At 46.2% G+C, this 20,528-nt stretch overlaps 1 protein-coding gene across 2 annotated transcripts in view; it reads left to right on the top strand.

Moving 5' to 3' along the window:
* LOC143288110 (glycine N-acyltransferase-like protein 3) overlaps positions 1–20,528 on the top strand; it is a 38,220-nt gene that overhangs the window by 8,446 nt on the left and 9,246 nt on the right. For both annotated transcript variants that reach the window (XM_076596396.1, XM_076596397.1), the window contains exons 2-3: positions 9,014–9,099; positions 10,294–10,389. In XM_076596396.1, coding sequence (XP_076452511.1) covers positions 9,022–9,099; positions 10,294–10,389 — 174 coding nt within the window. In that variant the 5' untranslated portion in view covers positions 9,014–9,021. The remainder of the gene's footprint in view (positions 1–9,013; positions 9,100–10,293; positions 10,390–20,528) is intronic.

Here is a 20,528-nt window from a genome sequence, read left to right as displayed (position 1 = left end):
TTTCCTAGCTGTAGGCCGCTCGTTGGTGTTGCGTTACCAGCAAGTCTGTCAGCTCGCTCATTTCCCTTAACACCTGCATGCCCCGGGCAGCATGACCATGTGAGTTTTTTAATCTGAAAGTTGCGCATTGCCTTATGCCACTCTGGGCTTCCCATTCTGTTTTCAATTTTCTGTATGAGGTTCATTGAGTCGGTTAGAATGGTATGTTGGTTTCCGGGCGTATGGATGGACGATAGCCACTGGAGGGCATGTGTCACAGCTTCAGCTTCCATCGTCAGGCTGGAAGTTGTGACTTTGTAGGCAGCATTCTCTTCCCAAATTGTTTTTCCATTTTGTTTCGCAGTGAATCCCCAACTGGATTGGTCTTTGGTGACTGAGCCATCTGTGTATATGATGATGTCCTCTTCTTTACTGTTTTCTTCTATGAGTAGCTTCACTTCCGCATGTTTTGCCCTCTGGCCATTCCCGACAATGTCTTCCTAGAGTGGGTGAAATGGCTGTGTTGAATAGATGGTTGAGGTTTTCGGGTTTTTTTCCCCCATTCTTTTGTTTCTTTCAGGTCTTGTAGTCGGCATACTAGCTGGATTGTGTCTTCTGCTTGCCCCATCCATGATCTTCCTCGTCCTAGACAGCTGCCTTTTGGTTCTTTGACTGCATCATGCAGTGGGTTTTGAGGGTTTTCTAATGCTTTGAAGTAGGTCTTAACCTGTTCTAACTTGTTTCTGGCCTGCACTGAAGGACGGTCAAGCAGGTATCGCATGGTTTCTGTTGGCGTGTCTTTTGTTGTTCCAAGGATCATCATAGCTTCATTTTGAACTCTAATTTTAGGAGGTTGCTTTGAGATGGTGTTGTTAGCCCAAGTCCGTAGTCGATCACACTGAGGACGAGTGATTGGTATAGCAGGAAGAGGTGGCGTTGTTCAATACCTTTGGTTGCCATTGCTTTTAAGACTGAAAGGCCCTTTTTGCATTTGAGAACAGTATTTTCCGTATGTTTTCTGAAGGTCAGCATCCTGTCGAAGTGTATTCCTAGGTAGCGTAGGCAGGGGAAGAAAGCTTTAATATCTGTCCATCTAACCCGTCCAAATCTCGTGTGCCAGATTGTTTTAGATGTGATAGGCTTTGACATACATCCAAGACAGTCATTGGTTGAAGACTAAATTGAACATGAATTTTCTTTGAGTCAATATACTGTTTTAGAATACAGAGGTCATTTTGACTGGTCCTATCGCTTGGTATACTTTTTTCAGCAATGGTTGCAAAATGATTATCTAACTGATCTGCTGTTACATCGGTGATGCTTTGTTGTCTTTTTCCCACATGTTTATTATTTAACTTGTTGATGGCTTTCCAAATTAGACGAGAATCTTTTGTATTTACTAACATTTTCTGAAAATAATTATATTTCGATTTACGTTTCATGGCGTTTACTTTATTTCTTTGTTTCTTATATTGTTCATTTGATCCATGCATCTTCAAATGATCTCTATAATGAATTTCAATGTCAATTTCTTTTGTTATCCATGGTGGTTTTGTTTCTTGTCTAACTCTTTTCCTAATAAATGGTGCATGTTTGTTATATACAGAAGAGAATGTATTTATCCAAACTTCGACAGCTTCATCAGGATCTCTTAACTGATATACATAATCTAAAGATGAGTTAGCTAAATCCGAGAGAAAATCATCATTTTTAACGTTCTTAAAACTCCTATATAATACAGTCTTATGTCCTTTCTTTGGAATTTTAACACGATTCTTAAACCAGGTGAGACAGACTGGGAAATGATCACTACTACCACAAGGTGGAACACATACCTCTACAATGTGTTGTTTTATGGTTGTGTAAATGTGATCCTTTAAGGTATTTGTGTTTTCAGTAGTGCGTGTTGGTCTGTCAATTAATTGTTCTAAACCATGCATAGAGTAATTATGGTGCCACTTTGGTTTTGGTTTCAGCAAATCTATATTGAAATCACCTAGAATGATGGTTTCATAATTTAACATTATCACCTCATCCATTACAGAACTAAATCTATCCTCCCATTCTACATTTTCTGATGGATTTCTGTATACAAACCCCACTATGAGTATTATTACTATTAATCTTAATGTCTACCCAAACTGATTCTACACCATAAACCTCAAGACTGTTTAATCTCTTACATCTTAATGCGGAAGCAAAATACAAAAGTAAACCAGTAGTTTTGGGCTTAGTTGGATCTGAGCGGATAATTTGGTACCCTGGCATGTGCATATCAGCATCTGTGATGTTAGAAGAGAGTCGGGATTCAGCAAAACAGAATATATGAAATGGATTTCCAGTGTTATGAAGAATGGTTTTATATCGTCCTTTGCACTGTTTATGTTCAAATAACCTATGCGGAGTCCTTGCTTGTTTGACCACAAGTCAGAAGTAAACGACATGGTTAATTTATTTGGGAATATGAGGATTATAGAGCAGTTTTAACTCAATTTAAAATAATAGATCTTCACAGCTCAGTAATGAGCTATTTCAGATTACCCGATTAAGTATGATTTAAACACAAAGCACAATCACACAGATGCACAAAATGTCAATCTAAATTTACAATGAAGAAATGTGGACTTGGGAAAACAGTCAAAAATCAAAAGGAGAATCGATAATTCAAAAGTATGGAAACTATGTTAAACAAAATACCGATTTTAACAATCTCAAAATTATAGACAAAATGACCAACTTATGTCATCAGTAATACAACATATATATATATATATATATATATATATATATATATATATATATATATATATATATATATATATATGTGTGTGTGTGTGTGTGTGTGTGTGTGTGTGTGTGTGTGTGTGTGTAAATACAAAAGGGTAAGTTGGATGGGAGGAGGACTCGATTACGTTTGATACAGAATTTCAGGTCTGTAGGAACAAGACACTGTAGCACCACGACCATGCAGAGAGAAGAAGAGTAAGAAGAAGAAGAAAGAAAGCAAGAAAAGAAAGATTACAACAGTTATGTGGAACGGCGTGATATTGGTATGAATCATGCAATTGTTTGTTGCTGTGACAGGAACTGAGAGACCATCATATTTATTAAGTGCACAGCAAATGGATGTAACTGGTCAGTTATGATGCCAGCTTGTCTGGAGGCATGGTTGTGTGATTGGTGTTGGTGTTCACTGGGGACATTTGTGGGATAATTCGTTCGTGTGTTAGGCGAAGAATGAATGAAGTTAGGTTCTTGGTTATCTGTATTTAATGCTGAGTGTGGGGACGTGATCCTGGCCTCGCATGTGTGTTTTCAGAATATGGTGTTTGAAAGGGATGGATGTACTGACGGGACATAGACCTCTGGTAAACATTTTCTGAGTTCGTGAATGGGTTGGTAGGGGCCTCTTGGTGGGAGGAGGGAGGTGCTTGCTGAAAGCGATGCCTGGGGTGGGAAGGGAAGTGAAAAGAGGATGTAGGAGGTGGGCATGTGTCCTGACCAATAGGCTGTTGGTAAAACTGAGTGGGGCCAGCTCTGTTCTGTGTCACATGAGTACCATCACCGGCGTGGTGATAATTCACTTCATTGTGAGCATTTGGTTCATGTTTCTGATCGTGGTGATCTGGGTAAAAGTACTCGGGTCGTCCACGAGTTTCATAATGCCTGTGACCGTGGTACATTTCTGTACTTTGTCGAAAAACCTGCTTTAAATTCATTGCTAATTTTATTGTGCCTTTTTCACTCGGATGCGTCAGGTTTTGGTACAGGGCGAGTCGGGGAGCTCCCGGTGATGCTGTGAAAGTTTCATGGTTGTCAATAAAGGTGACATCCATGTCTTTGCTCACTGAATGGAGATTTCGATTTGAGGGGATGATGGCGTTATTCAAGTTATGACACACTCTAGCAGGAATAATAGAACTGAGCACAACAGAAGAAGCGGGGAAGGCATTTTGGCAGGCAGTGATCAGTTCTGCCCAAGACTGTTTCGACACGGGGCCAGCGGGGCAGCTGTTTACACCGACATGTATCAGAACAGTGTATACAGAATGCGATACCCTCATTGTGTACAGGGAGTTTGTCAACTGGCTAACCGTTAAGCCAGGAATACAGACTTTGTACATAAATTCCCCTCGTGGAGCCAGTTTCCTAGCATTTATATACTTCAGTATAGAATCCCCAAGGAGCAGAACAGAAGTTTTCACAGGGAAGTTAATGGCAGAATTATTGTTTTCCGATGCAGGTAAAATGAAGGAGGTACATTTTTGTTCCCGTCATTTTTGGAGTCTTTATTTGGTGTTGTAATCTTTTGTGGTTTTGTTTGCTTTTTTATATCATCTTTCTCATTTACTTCACTATCCACTAGAGTTTGAAAGGAGTTGTATGTTGGAACATCATATGATAAATTCTGTGCATTACATTTTGGTGATGTATGTAAATGCAGATCGGGAAGATCTTTGTCACTGTCTTTTTGGGTAGAGAGGGGGTCAGCTGATGTCTGTTTTTCTTTTACCTGTTCATCACTAGGGTCGGTGGATTTCTCACAAGATGGTGATGTGTCAGTCAAAACAACAGAACATTTTTTGGTTGGTGTTTCATCTTTGGGTAAATGGAAAACATTATCGTCCAGTGAAACCTGTGTACAAGCATGGTTAGCTAAGTCACAGTGGAACATTTCATTTTCTTTCAGTCTGACTGCAGGTTCCCAAGCTGTGTTTTCAGAGAGTGGTTTTCTTTTGAAAGGATGTCAGTCGTTTGTTGTAAAGTCACTATTTTTTTCATTTAATGTTTCAACAGAATGATAAAGCATGTCTATCTTGTTTTTGATTAGTGCACGTAGTTCATTTTTAATCGCACATTTTTCGTCATTTATCAGTGAAATAATTGCACACTCAGACTCACGTTGTGTTTCAGTGACATTATCAATGGCAGTCTCAAGATACTGTAGTCGAGAGCGGGCACGTGTGTTGAGGGTTTCTTTTTGTGCCCCTTTGGTGTGAAACAGAAAGTTCGTCGGCGGTACTTCTTGATAGTTTGTTTACTGGGTGACACATGGCTGCGTGGTGTGACGTCGTTGGGGACTGTTTCCTGACCCACAGTGTCAGGGCTGTGTGAAGCGATGACAGGTGTGGTGACGTCTTCGGGGACTGTATCCAGACTCACAGAGTCAGGGCTGTATGAAGCGAAGACAGGTGTGACATCGTTGGGGACCATATCTTTATTGATGGTGTCAGGACTGTGTGAAGTGATGACTGGTGTGGGAGGAAGAACGACAACACCGCTCTCTGTAGCATAGTCACAGTGCAACAGGCTGCCTTCAGGATGGGAAGAGGGAGGTGTGGGGCCTCAGACATACAACGGCTGGAAAAGACTGGATAAAGGTGACGGGTATTTCCAGCAGGGACGTCGCCATTTGCTGAACGTCTTTGTTGTACACAAAAGTGGTGACACAGGTTTTAAGTTGCTCACACTCCTCTGTGTCCCACGTGGAGCAGTCAGTGCCCTGGCACAGGAAGGTGCCACGTGCGTATAGCTTGAAGTAAAGGCTTAAAGTTATGCTTTTGACTGAACCACAAAAAACTCTTATCACAGTTTTGCACAGATTACTCGGTGGGAGAAAATCAATTAGTAATGGAAAAGTTGTCAAAATGTTGTTGGAAGAGTCAAAATCCGATATCTGTATCTGGATATCATCATTGACAATGGCGGAGTACCGAAACACAAGACTGTTTCTCCACACACACAGTTCTTCCTGACCACAAAAGAAAAACGTTTCTGAGTTGAATCAAAGGCGGGTAAAAGTTTTAAATCTTGTTGCTCATCCATTATCTGCTTGTGATACACAGTTACCCTAGGGATACTGGACAATGAACAACGTGTATAGAACAGATGGTGCCATTGTGTTGTGTTCCCACATTGTACTTAATATGCCATTGGGGGATATACGGAAATCTTTGTTAAACAAACATTTTGCATATGACCACTTTGATTTCTTGCAATGTTAGTGCACACATTATGTTGTGACAGGTCAATATGAATGATGACTGTATTAACAAAAATAATTAAACAAAAACACAGTCCGGAAAAGTCACTGTTCGTTACCTGTGTGTGCTGGTCAGGGAGTGTTCACAGAAAACAGCTACAATCACAACCAGGTTCACAGAAAGCTATTTTTTCCCCAACAATTGAAAAATGTCCACCACAAAACACTTACATATGTATTCCATATACATTTCCACGAATAATTTGAGCAGTTTGAACTCAGTGATTTGAATCTGATACTGAAAATTCACAAAAATTAGGCTAAATCACAACAGTGCTGAGAACAAGCGTCCATCTTGATTCAAGATGTGTGTGTGTGTGTGTGTGTGTTTAAAATCAATAAAAAGAATCGAAAACACAAACAATCCATGCAAACACGCATAACCCCACCCCCCAAAACCATATGCCTTAAATAAATCATATAATTGATTAATATAATTTTTCCCTGTTTTTTTTTGTTGTTGTTTGTTTGTTTTTGTTGGTAATCACATTACATTATATTTCTTAACGAGGCTTAATCATACCAGTTCAAATCTTTGTTAATTAGTCAAGTTCGCTTACCGTTACCATTAGTATTTCGTTCTAAGGATGTTATATATTGTAATCTCATTTTTTAAACAAAATTTCACCAGTTATAATATCTAACACACACACACACACACACACACACACACACACACACACACACACACACAAACTCACATGCGTGACGTCACTTTAACCTCACCAGTAGCAGTCTTTTCCCCCAATCTTTGTCAAATAAACTTATGGCTAAAAGACGCTAAAGTGAAGAAGAAGAAGAAGAAATTAGCAGCAGCAGCAGCAACAGCAACAGCAACGACAACGACAACGACAACGACGACAACGACAACGATACGATACGACACGACACGACACGACACGACACGCGACACAACACACCACACCACACCACACGACACGACACGACACGACACGACACGACATCCCACGACACGACACGACACGACACGACACGACACCCCATCCCACGACTTCCCCATCCCACGACACGACACCCCATCCCACGACACGACACACGACACGACACCCCATCCCACGACACGACACACGACACGACACCCCATCCCACGTCACGACACGACACGACACGACACGACACCCCATCCCACGACACGACACGACACACGACACGACACCCCCCCATCCCACGACACGACACGACACGACACGACACCCCATCCCACGACACGACACGACACGACACCCCATCCCACGACACGACACGACACGACACCCCATCCCACGACACGACACGACACGACACACGACACGACACCCCATCCCACGACACGACACGACACTACACCCCATCCCACGACACGACACGACATGACACCCCATCCCACGATACGACACGACACGACACGACACGGCACGACACGACACGACACCCCATCCCACGATACGACACGACACCCCATCCCACGACACGACACGATACGACACGACACGACACCCCATCCCACGACACGACACCCCATCCCACGACACGACACGACACGACACGACACCCCTTCCCACGACACGACACGACACCCATTCCAAGACACGGCACGACACGACACCCATTCCAAGACACGGCACGACACGACACCCCATTCCACGACACGACACGACACGACACCCCATCCCACGACACGACACGACACGACACGACACCCCATCCCACGACACGACACGACACGACACGACACGACACTACACCCCATCCCACGACACGATACGACACCCCATCCCACGACACGACACGACACGACACGACACGACACCCCATCCCACGACACGATACGACACCCCATCCCACGACACGACACGACACCCATTCCAAGACACGGCACGACACGACACCCCATCCCACGACACGACACGACACGACACGACACCCCATCCCACGACACGACACGACACGACACCCCATCCCACGACACGACACGACACGACACACGACACCCCATCCCACGACACGACACGACACGACACGACACGACACGACACGACACGACACCCCATCCCACGACACGACACGACACGACACCCCATCCCACGACACGACACGACACGACACTACACCCCATCCCACGACACGACACGACACGACACCCCATCCCACAACACCACACCACACCACACCCCATCCCACCACACCACACCACACCACACCCCACCCCATCCCATCCCACCACACCACACCCTATCCCACCTCACCACACCCCATCCCATCCCACCACACCACACCACACCCCATCCCACCACACCACGCCACACCACACCACACCCCATCCCACCCCATCCAACAACACAACACAGCACAGCACAGCACAGCACAGCACAGCACAGCACAGAACCACACAACACCACACACCACACCAACACAACACCAACACAGCAGAGCACAGCACAGCACAGCACAACACAGCACAGCACAGCACAGCACAGCACAGCACAACACCGCTCCCGGAAGCCAGGTCCACACTACGAACAGACAATGTCGGTCACTGGCAGGACAGATTTCTATTTTTGTTTATCTGTTGTTTTGCAGCATTGGTTGGAAACTGGAAACATCACGGTCATGACCACTCTTTTCCGAATCTTAAAACGTGTCAAATGTATATCGTATCGGTTTAACTCATCATTTTTATTATTTCTACTACACTTTTTTTTGTCTGCCATTTAAAAAAAAAAGACTGTGCGGTATCTATGGGAAGGTTAAACTGTTGTATGTTGGTTTTTTTTAACCAGATTTACAGTTTTTCGCTTTCTTCTTTTTTTCTGTTTACTGTCTCCAATTTTTAACTTTGTTGCGTTGTGGTATGTTCTAGTTTGATCAACTGTATGCGCGCGCACGCGCATGTGTGTCAGTGTGTGTGTGTGTGTGCGTGCATACGTGCACACGTCTCACTCCGTTTGTGCATTTGTATGTAAGAGAGGGAGATTCTGTTATTTTTTTCAGATAAGAAAATGGCCGTAAATTTACCCACCTGCCATCTTCCAGAGCTGCTGTCGTGGTTGAAGAAATATCTACCCCACACATTTAAGGTAAAGTACGCCTTCGGTTTTGTGGGGTTTCCCCCCACACATCATTGTTAGTTATAAATCTACTCGGTAAAGAAGCTAGAGAAACAGCATCAAGTCGGGTCAAACTCAACATCGTTATCTAAAAACACGGAAAATTGTGAACGCCGTGTATGGTGAAAAGGAAAAGGAAACCAAGCGAAAAGTGTTCCACGTTCCATTTCTACAAGATACATTCCTGCCAACAAACGCCTACACTGACGACTGAGAGGACCGGGGTTCGAGTCTCACCAGAGGTATGAGTTTTCCACAAATGGCTGGCTACTTATCAGAGCTGAGCGTGCTGTGGTCTTAAATGGGAAGACAGGACCACACAACCCAGGATCACACACTTCACAAATACGTTTTCGGGATTTTTGCTCATATTTCTTGCAGCTGTCCATGTGTCTGTAACTGTTGGTCTTGGGTAACGCCGAGAAACAGTGTAATAGGAAGAAAGCATTGTGATCGACATCATAATTCATCATCAAATAGAGAAAAGTAAAAGGTTCTAAATGCTGAGACCTTTAACGCCCTGCTCTCACGGCGTCAGTTCTGATTTCCCCTGCACCTCCATACTTGGAGTCATGGTCTTTGGTGTCGGCAGGTTCCTCGTTAGAGGGGACGTGCTGCTGTCTTCCTTCAGCTGGGGACCTCAGTCAGTCTGGGGCCAAGTGGGGACATGGCAACTGCTGTCAGCGGAAGGGGGTTAGTTGGTGGTGTCCTGACTTCGCTGAATCAGAACAGGCATCACTGAACACGACCCTGGTCCCTCAGCAGCAGTGCAGATTGTCTCTGGCGACCTGACATCGACAGCTCCCCGTGGACTGCCGAAGACGGTGGACATTGTATGTAGAATGGTGCTGAAGTATATAGATGTAGGGGCAGCAAAAAGAAAACAATTTATAATAATGATTTTTTTTTTTTTTTAATGAATAAAACAAAATAAAAATCTACAAACAGGCGCGGACTGGACAGGAAAACTATCTACAAACAGGCACACACACACACACATACACACACACGCGCGCGCGCGCGCGCGCGCACGCACGCACGCACGCACGCACGCATGCACATACATACACATACTTCCCACACCTCATTAAAATTGTTCCGTATGACAAAATACTAACTGGGAATTGTGTGTGTGTGTGTGTGTGTGTGTGTGACGGGCTGCAGTTGCACGAGGAGCTGAAGAGTCACCTGAGAGGCCAGTATCCACAGCTGGAGTTCTTTGTGGACAGGTGGCCGCATCCCCAGGCCGTGCTGGCCAAAGTAAGCAGGTGCCGGTCACTGGAACATTATTCACAAGTGAAGGTCACAACATCATGCAGTCAGGCCGCATTGACTACTGTCATTACTCTCAAACACAGCAAGTGTTACAGTAACCAAGTTCTTAATCATTGTCGTTGTCCTCATCCTCAACTGGGTTTCACAGCGCAAAACATAATTATGTTTGAAAACAATATTATGTACCTGTTTGCTTGCCCAGTGCAGTTCTACGAAAACTGATGTCAGTACGTCTGTCGCTAAACCACACACACACACACACACACACACACACACACACACACACACACACACACACACAACACTACGTCCGACCGCATATTGTCCCCCACACATAGGCTACAATGAGAAAGAGAAAAAACATAAATCAGTAGACAATTTAACGTGCATGCGCCATTCATGTTTAATCGATTAGCGCTGCTGCATGGCACAGGTCTATGTCAACCCAATATACCCCCTTCCTCTGCCCCAACACCTACCTGTACCCTAAAAATAACACAACAAATAACAAAAAACCAATATAGGCCAGGGAATTTAGATTAAAATTTGCGTTCAGTCAAAATGTGGGCAACAAACCAGTTCTTTTTATGATAAAATAGAATAAATCATACTGATCAGACTGATATAAAGTTGACCACTGTAGTGGGCTGGGAACATGATTAGATTTTGATTTTTACTGTCAGGATTCGTGTGGTTTTATTGCTTCTGCCCGTGTGAGAGCGCCTTACAGAGAGTCGCAAGGCAACAGCAGGTGAAGGTTACGAAAGCGCAGTTTGTTGGTCATCAGAGGAAAGCGTGTAGCGCGGTACAATACATGTGACTGACTCAGTGCTGCCGCGCTGATGGCTCTGCGGCAGACAACAGATACTGTACAGAGAGCTAGTAAGATAGGTCTTTGGGGTCAAAAGGAAACAAACATTTTCAATTTCATGTATTTTATACCAAATCGATAGAAGACGCAAATTTGCTCTTATGAATGTTTTCCAGTTTCCAGTTTCAGCACGAAATCATTTAGTTCTGAAGTACAATTTTGTTGACAATTTATGCAATGCACAACTTGGAAATACTTGAGGCTCTGCTTATTAACATGTAGAATATAAATATCCAAATATGTGTAAACCAGGTTTCTTTGAATTAACATTGTGGGAGCACTGTCCAGACTCACTATTAATTCGGAAAGTATGGAAGGCAGATGATGGCAAAATCGACCAACATCATGTCTTGATGTGAAAAGAATTGTATGAAATACAGCTTTTTCTTAGGAAATGAACCGATATTTGCAAATGTGACTCATGAACCCTGGCGCAGTATACGTCAATTTAGCATGGGATATAAGTAATGATAATGATATTGATAATATCAATAATGATAATAAATCATGTATTTTATTAGTGATTATATAAAACTTTGTTGTAACATGTGTAACACTGAATCCAAGTTACCCAAACTAACTTTCCTAACATAGATGTTTGAATTGCTGGATCCATGATAATGCTAATAATGAATCTATCATGCAATCCTTAGCCCATGCAACGAAATCAAAGAAAGTCTGAGCAAAATTATGTATTTTATCAATGATTACCTAAAAACTTATGACATTTGTAATATGGAACCCAAAATGCCTGTACTAACTTCCCCACCCTGGATGATTTTATTATTTTCAGAAACGTAGCAGGCACTCATTTTCACATCAATTCTCTCCAGTGTTTAACTGTTTAAAGTACTACTGTTGATTATATTATGAAATCGGAACAGTATACTTTCTATTACTTGGCAAAAGTTATCCTCTTTACCTGAATAACTGCGATAAAAGCACCGGATTTTTTGTATCTTTTTATTGGATCAATAAACAGAAAACTGATTAGCTTTATCCTCACAGTGTACAAATCTGTAGGATTACAGAAAAACAAAAACGTGATAAAAGTAAAACTATGAGAAAAACAAAATAAAACCAAAACAAAGCAACAACAACCAAAACAAAAACTAAGAATAAGAAATTTTATTATCTGCATAAAGCAGAATGGAAGAACATGTGTTCCGTGTCCGAATGTAACACTTGACTTATCTCAAGCACTTGTAAACGTGAAATGCTTCCAACCTTTTTTTTTTTTTTTTTTTTAATCATTCACAATTAGTACACAGTTTGTTTTTTCAGAAATTGTGTGATGTAAAATGTGGCTGTTGCAATCAAATTCTGCAATAAGATAAGGTCGTAGGGACTGACGTTTTTTTTCGGATACAACGATTTTTTCATCCCACTTTTCGTCTGTCACGTGAACTGATAATACATCATTTCGTGATGTAACTTCACAAGACAGCACAAGCCAGAATCGAGGTAATTATAAGGGGTGATTTTCTACTTTGAACTTTGCTGTTTGCAATTTTTGGTGCAACAAGTATTCAACTAAAATCAGTCTTATTGAACAAGAGTTGACTTGTTTCGGAATCTTACGCCAGTATCCGAATATTACTGCATCTCGCCATGTGTCAGAAACAGTGTTTGGTGTCATATATTGTACCATGTCAAACTGATGCAAACTAGGCCTATGGGTTTGCTCTGCTTGGCCAAATTTCGCGTGGCTAACAGTGAAAAGACGACCCGTCTTGCCCGGTCCGCTCTTAGCCAATCAAACGCCTCAAAAATCTATAAGCGCTGAATCATTCCTTTGGCCAAGGCTCTCCACGCCATCTTGTCAGGTTTACGCTCTGTCTCGTCTTACGCTTTTTTTGGCTATTAAGTGTATTCATTTGGCCTTATTTTGCTGCATGCGGCTTGTGTTTCTTGTATTCTTACATTCTGTGTTCTCGATTCGACTCGGCCCCCTCGAATCGTTCGTTTTTCTCTACCTCTATGTCGATCCTGTCTTTCCTTTCTCTGTTGGGGATTGGATTTTCGCTGGGTGCCTAAGCGTGGTTACCATGCCTCATATGCCATCCCACGACGGCAGGAATCATGATGCTAGGATCAAGACCCAGGCCCGGAGCTCATGATTCCTGGGCTCCCGATAGGGACCGCGGCGATGCATCTTTAGATGCTGATCGCGGAGGCGACACTCATACCAGCAAAACGGTCATGAAAGGGACCGGGGGAGGGGGGAGGGGGGAAGGGGTACAAGCGTCGCCTCCCGAGGTGTCCCAGCATGAGGCAGGGAGAAGGGGGAGTGGCAAGTCCTCTCTTAGCGGTGGGGACTCGCGGCTAGGCGCAAACTCCCAAGGGGAGGCCGAGCCCGACCGTTACCCAGGTCCCCACTCAGAGACGGCCCTCAGGGGCCCTATTGCGGTTCCCCCTCCTCCGTCCTCTGCTCTGCAGGTCTTCCTGCTATCCAGCCAGTCTCCCCTGATGGGGAGGCCCGCGTGTGTCAGGCGGTTCCTGGCAGTCAGCCCACTCGTCTTCTGGCGGGACTGACACCCAAGTTGGACCTGACCTCCCTCCAACTTGGCCAGGTTTTTCCCTTCATGGAGGTCAAGGCGCTAGTGACCCTTGTGGTTGGGGTCACAGGATGGCTGGTGCCCACGGGTGGTTACCCCCATTCTACCCATACTGGGGCGCACCTATGGTGCATGCTGGGTTGCCGGGAGTACCAGGGGCCAACCCCTTGTCTGCTCCCCACCAGACCCAACCCAGCATATCTCACATGGTGACACACACAGGCCCGACAAGTGGGATTGACTTCTTGTCAGTCAGGTCGAGCTCCTCGACCAATATTGCCACTCAGTCCACAAATCGGGCCTCTGTCAACCCACATGTGACCTCCACGGTCACAACGGCCTCCTTGTCAGGACCGATGGCTGCTGAGAAGCCCCGCTCGGCCAGGGGGAGCCTGCGGTTCCCACCTACCCAGCCCTCGGTCCTACAGGGAGTTGAGTGGGTGTTTGTCCCCTCACAGAACTCATGGGTCCCTCTTGCATCCAGAGATGCCCGCACTGAGAAGGTGTGGCACCCACCATCCCAAGCATGGTTGGACCTATGGTCCACACGCTCCTGACCCACTTCAGGTGTCAAGGACATAACAGCTGCGGCCATGGTCCCTGTTCGGGATCGACCCAGCTCATCCCGCTGGGCTGACCACAGCTCACAGTACGTTCCAGCGGGTACATCCACTTGGGATGGCACCCAGCAGGGAATGGACTGCGAACAAGAGTGGAAGCTCCCGTCTTCGGATGAGCACTCTACGCCCCCATCCCAGGGGGACAGATTGAGCCCACGCCTCCCTAGGGACCAGCCTGAACCAAACTCGGACTTGGCCGAGCTCGAACTGACCCTCCCCAATCAGGTCATTCATGTCGAATCAGTCCCTCAGGCTACTTTGTTACCCTTGACCCTCCTTAGGCCATGTGACTAACTCCAGAACCACCAGACGACTCAGAGTGCCAGAAATGGTGCAGGAATGGTAAGATAAGCCAGCTCGCACTGTCAGGGGTGCTGCTTCCATCCCTCCTCCAGGCAGGGAGTCCCTCTCTGCCCCGGGCGCTTTTTCCCCGGCCAAGTTCCTTAAAGATTCCTCCAAGGGCGAGGTGTGGTCCTTGTACACACAGGGCCACCCTGCCTAAAGGGAAGCGGATCCCTCTGCGCAGGACAGGATGTTGGTCTCACAGCGCACCACCTTCCTCTCTTCAGCTACTCTGTCTTTTTAAAATGTTAGCAGAGTGGGACAGATTGGCCCGTTGCTGCCTCCTCGAGGTTTCCGTGGCTTATACTTTCTTCGACACATTCCTCCACAGGGCCACTGAGCTGTTAATCAGGACACAGGGTCTCCTTCCTCTGTCCCGCCTGGCCTCTTCACCAACCAGAGGTTAAACATTTTTGGCAATAGGGTAGCATCTGGTCTCACAGCAGCTGCAGACACAGCTACCAGCCTTCACTTCAGTACTGTGCTAGCTCGGCGTGATGCCGTTCTCCGCCTCTCTAATATTCCAGTAGAGGAGAGGGCTGCCCTGCGGTCCATCACAGCACAGCAGCACTCCCTCTTCGGCCAGTATGCACCCCATTTTGTTAGCCACAGGGCAGAGACAAACAGGGAGGTGGCCTCATATTTAGCCCACACCTCCCAGGGGCGCCAGGGTTCTATGCCATTGAAGAGACCGGCCACCAGGGCCCCTCCATATACCACGCCGCCTAAGTCGAAGCGGCGTGCGCAGAATCAGTGGCAGAGGAATAAACCACCTCATGTCCGTCCAAGCCGACCGGCCATGCCCAAGGCCAGAAGGCAGCACCCCCAATGACTGGGCCCCGATTCAGCACCACCAGTCGTTCAGCCCCTTCAAGTAGGCATGCACAGCAGTGGCATGCTCTGGGACTCAACTGGATTGAGTCGGGGTACATGCTGCCTTGAGCGGAGGACCGCCCCCCTCTAAGATCTACTCCTCCTCCTTATGTGCCCTGCGATATCTTAACTCTCGGACCCGGGCCCCGGTTTTTACGGCCGGTTGTTCGTGATTCCACGAGGGAGGTTGGAGACTTGTCCCCCCTCAACAAATTCCTCCTCAAAATCAAATTCAAGATGGACACACAAGCACAGATTCGGGAGACCATTCAACAGGTGATTGGGCTACCTCTATCGATCTGAAAGATGCTTATTTTCATATCCTCATCCATCCTGCATCCCGTCAGTACCTGAGGTTCGTGTGGAGGGACAAGGTGTTCCAGTTCTCGGCCCTCCCATTTGGTCTGTCCCTTGCCCCTTTCCTGTTTACCAAGGTGGTGCGGGAATTGGTGTCCATCGTCTGGTCGGAATCCATTCGTCTCTGTGTGTACCTGGACGACTGGCTTATCCTGGCCCAGTCGCAGGCCCTGTGCCAGAGTCATCCGGCCAGACTTCTAGACCTTTGCTCCCAACTAGGCTTCCTCACGAACCAGGAGAAATGCGATCTGTCCCCAAGTCAGTCCTTTGACTTCTTAGGGATGAGATTCGACATGCAGTCCATGATAGTCTCTCCAACACCAGATCGCTGGGACTGACTGGCAGGCCTCCTTAGCCTCTTGCGCCATTCCTGCCGAGAAACAGCGTGGCCACTTTCTTCCTTCCTGGGTGTCACAAACTCTCTTAATACAATAATAGTCTAGGGTATTGGTTTATACAAAAGAGCTTATGCAAAATTGTCCTAACAATTTTAGGGGTGGTTTACTTAACCTGTATTAATTTTACTTATCCAGTACTAAATGGAAACGTGTAACAAGACAACATTCATACAAACACCTTTCAAAAAGGGTGACCACACCAAATTTTAATCTTTAGAACATTTATTAAATCATTTCTTTTCTTTTAACTCTCCCCTTTTCCCAACATTCATAAAACAAATAAAAGTCTAGCGACTCACGGCCGCACTCATCATTGCCGACTAGTTTAGTTAATGTCCGGGGGGTAAAATCACAGGACTCATCTTCACGATGCGGCGCACGGTTGTCGTGGTGAAGTACACATGCAGGTCCCGTCCTCTCCAGTCAGCGAAACAGCCTCCCACGTCGTCCGAAAGTAGCGTTAACACAGTCCGCCCTCCAGCCACAGTCACGCCAGGTCATCAGATCAGACCGCATCAGATCCACGGCCGAACAGTCACACAGATCTGCAACCACAGGTGCTTCCCCCATGTAGCCACCTATATTTTTAATTTACCCCCCCCATATGGACTGAACCAACGTCGGCTCAGTCAACAAAAACTGGGATATCAACAACCCACTAACAAAAATATTTCCAACATAATTCGTACTACCTAAACTCAACTTAAACCACGGTTAAACATAATGCTTTTCCCAGGCAGACAACTGGGCCACACTACACCCATTTATCATCATTTCTTTTACTAATATAACAAATATCTTTACTATAATGAACATACTATCAAATGTATTATCTCCATTACACCCCTAATCTCACCATTAATAATTACAACCCCATTATACCCAAGTCTTTCACATGCACCCACCATACATTCTCACAACAATAGAAATATCCTTACCAGGCTGTCTGGTGAGATTATCTACAGATCCACTACTGGACTCCGCAGAAATCACGACTTCAATCGTCAGCAACTAAACTGGCTCCAAAACCAGTAACCTGTCGACCCGCACTCCAGCAACCAAAACTTGTACTGGGAAACTAACAGTCGACTTCAACCTGGATCTAACACTCCAGAAGAAGGAATTTCGACTACATTGATTCTGCAGTCCCCTGACTTGGCCCACTCTAGACCAGTCAACAATAATACGAGATTAGCACTCAGCTTAATCCAAGATCTTCAGGCAATCCCTGGATGGCTTGTACTATAAACATAAATGACGAACTTCCGAACTAGAAAAAAAAAAGTCCTGTTCGATAACAAGGCACTTCGCACAACAGCAAAATCACTCCAGTACAGCACAAAACCCACAAGAATCTCCAGCAACAAATCAACATGAAACCAACTTTTACAGCACTAAATCCGACAATAGAAAAGAAAACGATGCCTCTGACTAGCAACACAAGCTTTGGACTCCCGCGATCCAAGGAAGAGAAGTGTCCCTCTCTCTCTAAGTTCAAAACCGGAAGCCCCTCCCGCAAGTCCCATCACAATGAACTCTCCCAGCAGGGAAGACGGAAACACACAACAAACATGGTTCCACACTACAATTATAGATCAGAATCTACCTGACACCCCTATGTAAAACTCAATTATCGGATCTTCCATCCGACCTTTTCCCAACCTGCCGACATACACTGACATGTGACACTGGGCATGATGGAGTCCATGGCACCTCTCATTCCCCTGGGCACGGTTCTCAAGCGCCCTCTCCAGAGGGCACTGAGGTTACGGTGGTCCCAGAGCACTCAGCCATGGGATACCCTGATATGTCTGGGCGAGTGGTTCCTCGAGGTGACATCAGAGTGGCTAACCACCCCTCTTCGGACACAGGGGGTGGCCATAACCCCACCTACTCTTCAGGTGGCACTCTTCACAGATGCCTCCTCCCTGGGCTAGGGAACCCACATGGACTCACTCCATGCAGCAGGGACTTGGTCCCCAGAGGAGCGCCTGTGCCACATCAATGTTCTGGAACTGGAGGCAGTTCGCAGGGCTCTCCTGCATTTCAGGGGGGAGGCCACTGGCAAGACTATCCGCTTGTTCACGGACAATACGACGGTCGCCTGTTACGTGAACAAAGGGGGGGGAGCGCACTCGGCAGACCTCTCCATGCGGACCGAGGCTCTCCTCCGTTGGTGCCACAGCAAGGGCATTGAACTTTCAGCGAGACACATAACAGGAAAAGCCAACGTCTTGGTAGATGCTCTCAGCAGGTCCAAGAGTGTCATTGACACAGAGTGGACCCTGGACAAGGACACCCTTCAGGGGGTGTGGGAACGTTTGTTTCGGCCGATGGTGGACCTCTTTGCCACAAAGTTCAACAAGAGACTTCCCACTTATGTCTCTCCGGTCGCCGACCCAGAAGTGTGGGCAGTGGATGTTCACTCTCTAGACTGGAGCAGTCTGATTGCCTACATGTTTCCTCCCTTTCCAATTCTGTCCAAGGTGATACGGAAAGCCAGATTGGAATGCCCGCAGCTGATTCTCATTGCGCCGAAATGGCCAGCCCAACCCTGGTTTCTGGACTTTCAGTCCCTGACACATGTTCCACCCCTAGAACTCGAAACCAAACCTCATCTGCTGAGGCAGCGTTGTTCGGGGATTCCTCATTCCAATCCTCAACTGCTCCACCTGCACACATGGCTGCTGTGCGGTTGGAACTGTCAGCATCACCATTAAAGTCTTCGACCCCTCGGTCGGCCTCTGTGTCGGCTGCGCTTACCCAGGGTGGTGCCTTCTCTGACCTCCTCTCCATAGTCACCAAAGCAAGGAGGGAGACTTTGTATGACTTTCGCTGGAAGAAATGGTTGCGGTGGTGTATGGCTCAGGACGTTCCCCATACTAACCCTATGAGCATGCAGCTGGCCAACTTTCTGGCTCACTGTTCCTTGGTTCTCAACCTGTCTGCTAGTTCTGTGCGAGGGTACAGGTCTGCCATCTGTACCACAATCAAACAGCTAGGTGGTTCCGCCTTTGAAGTGGATTTCCTGCTCGGAGAGGTGGCTAGGGGCGCCTCTCTGAAGGAAGCTAGAAACCCCAGAAGAGTGCCCCTCTGGGACTTGTTCCTGGTGCTGGATTTCATTCGAAAACAACCCTTCGAGCCATTGGGGACTATTCCTTTCGACTTACTCACCCTCAAGACCACTTTCCTTCTGTTGCTGGCCACAGGCCGTCGTAGAAGCGAGATCCATGGTCTTAGTGGAATGCCACAAGATCTGGCCTTCCACAGAGATGGTTCCATCACTCTTCGTTTCCTTCCAGAGTTTCTGGCTAAGAACCAAGACCCCGAGGTCCCTTCCCCCTCTCTGAGGGTCAGACCTTTGTTGATATTCTTGCCCAAGATGATGAGGATAAGCATCTCTGCCCTGTTCAGTGTCTCAGATACTATTGGGATAGGTCTCGCCATAGGCGTTCTTCTCAGAGGCGTCTTCTCATCTCCCTCAATGAGAATTACAAGAAAGACATCGCTGCAGGCACCATTTCCCGCGGGGTTTCCCAAGTCATTCGTAGGGCTCCCCATATGAACCAGTAGGCGTTGCCCTCCTCCATTTGCTTTAAATTCTGCATCAGTTTGACATGGTACAGTATATGACACCAAAAGGAGAAGTTTGTATTATACTCCATGTTTGGTGATACATATGTACCATGTCAAACTCGAATGCCCGCCCACCCGTCCCCACGTCTCTGCCGTGGTTCTCATGGGGCATTTTTCTTGATGGCCATGGAATGATTCAGCGCTTATAGCTTTTAGAGGCGTTTGATTGGCTAAGAGCAGACCGGGCTAGACGGGTCACCTTTTCACTGTTAGCCGCGCGAAATTTGGCCAAGCAGAGCAAACCGATAGGCCTAGTTTGCATCAGTTTGACATGGTAAGTATATGTATCAAACATGGAGTATAATACAAACTCCTCCTATTGTGTCTAAACTTAATCGGATGAGAGAAAAATGCATAAACAAACCTTAACAACGTCGAAATTAACATAAACAATTTATTTTCAAACAATATATCAACCAGTGGGGCGAATGGGCAGGGGGTAGCGACGGATTAGGCTGCTGCTTTCTTT

Source organism: Babylonia areolata, chromosome 12 (genome assembly GCF_041734735.1).
Source record: "Babylonia areolata isolate BAREFJ2019XMU chromosome 12, ASM4173473v1, whole genome shotgun sequence".
Lineage (NCBI taxonomy): Eukaryota > Metazoa > Mollusca > Gastropoda > Neogastropoda > Buccinidae > Babylonia > Babylonia areolata.
This window is presented reverse-complemented; position numbering and strand designations above follow the sequence as displayed.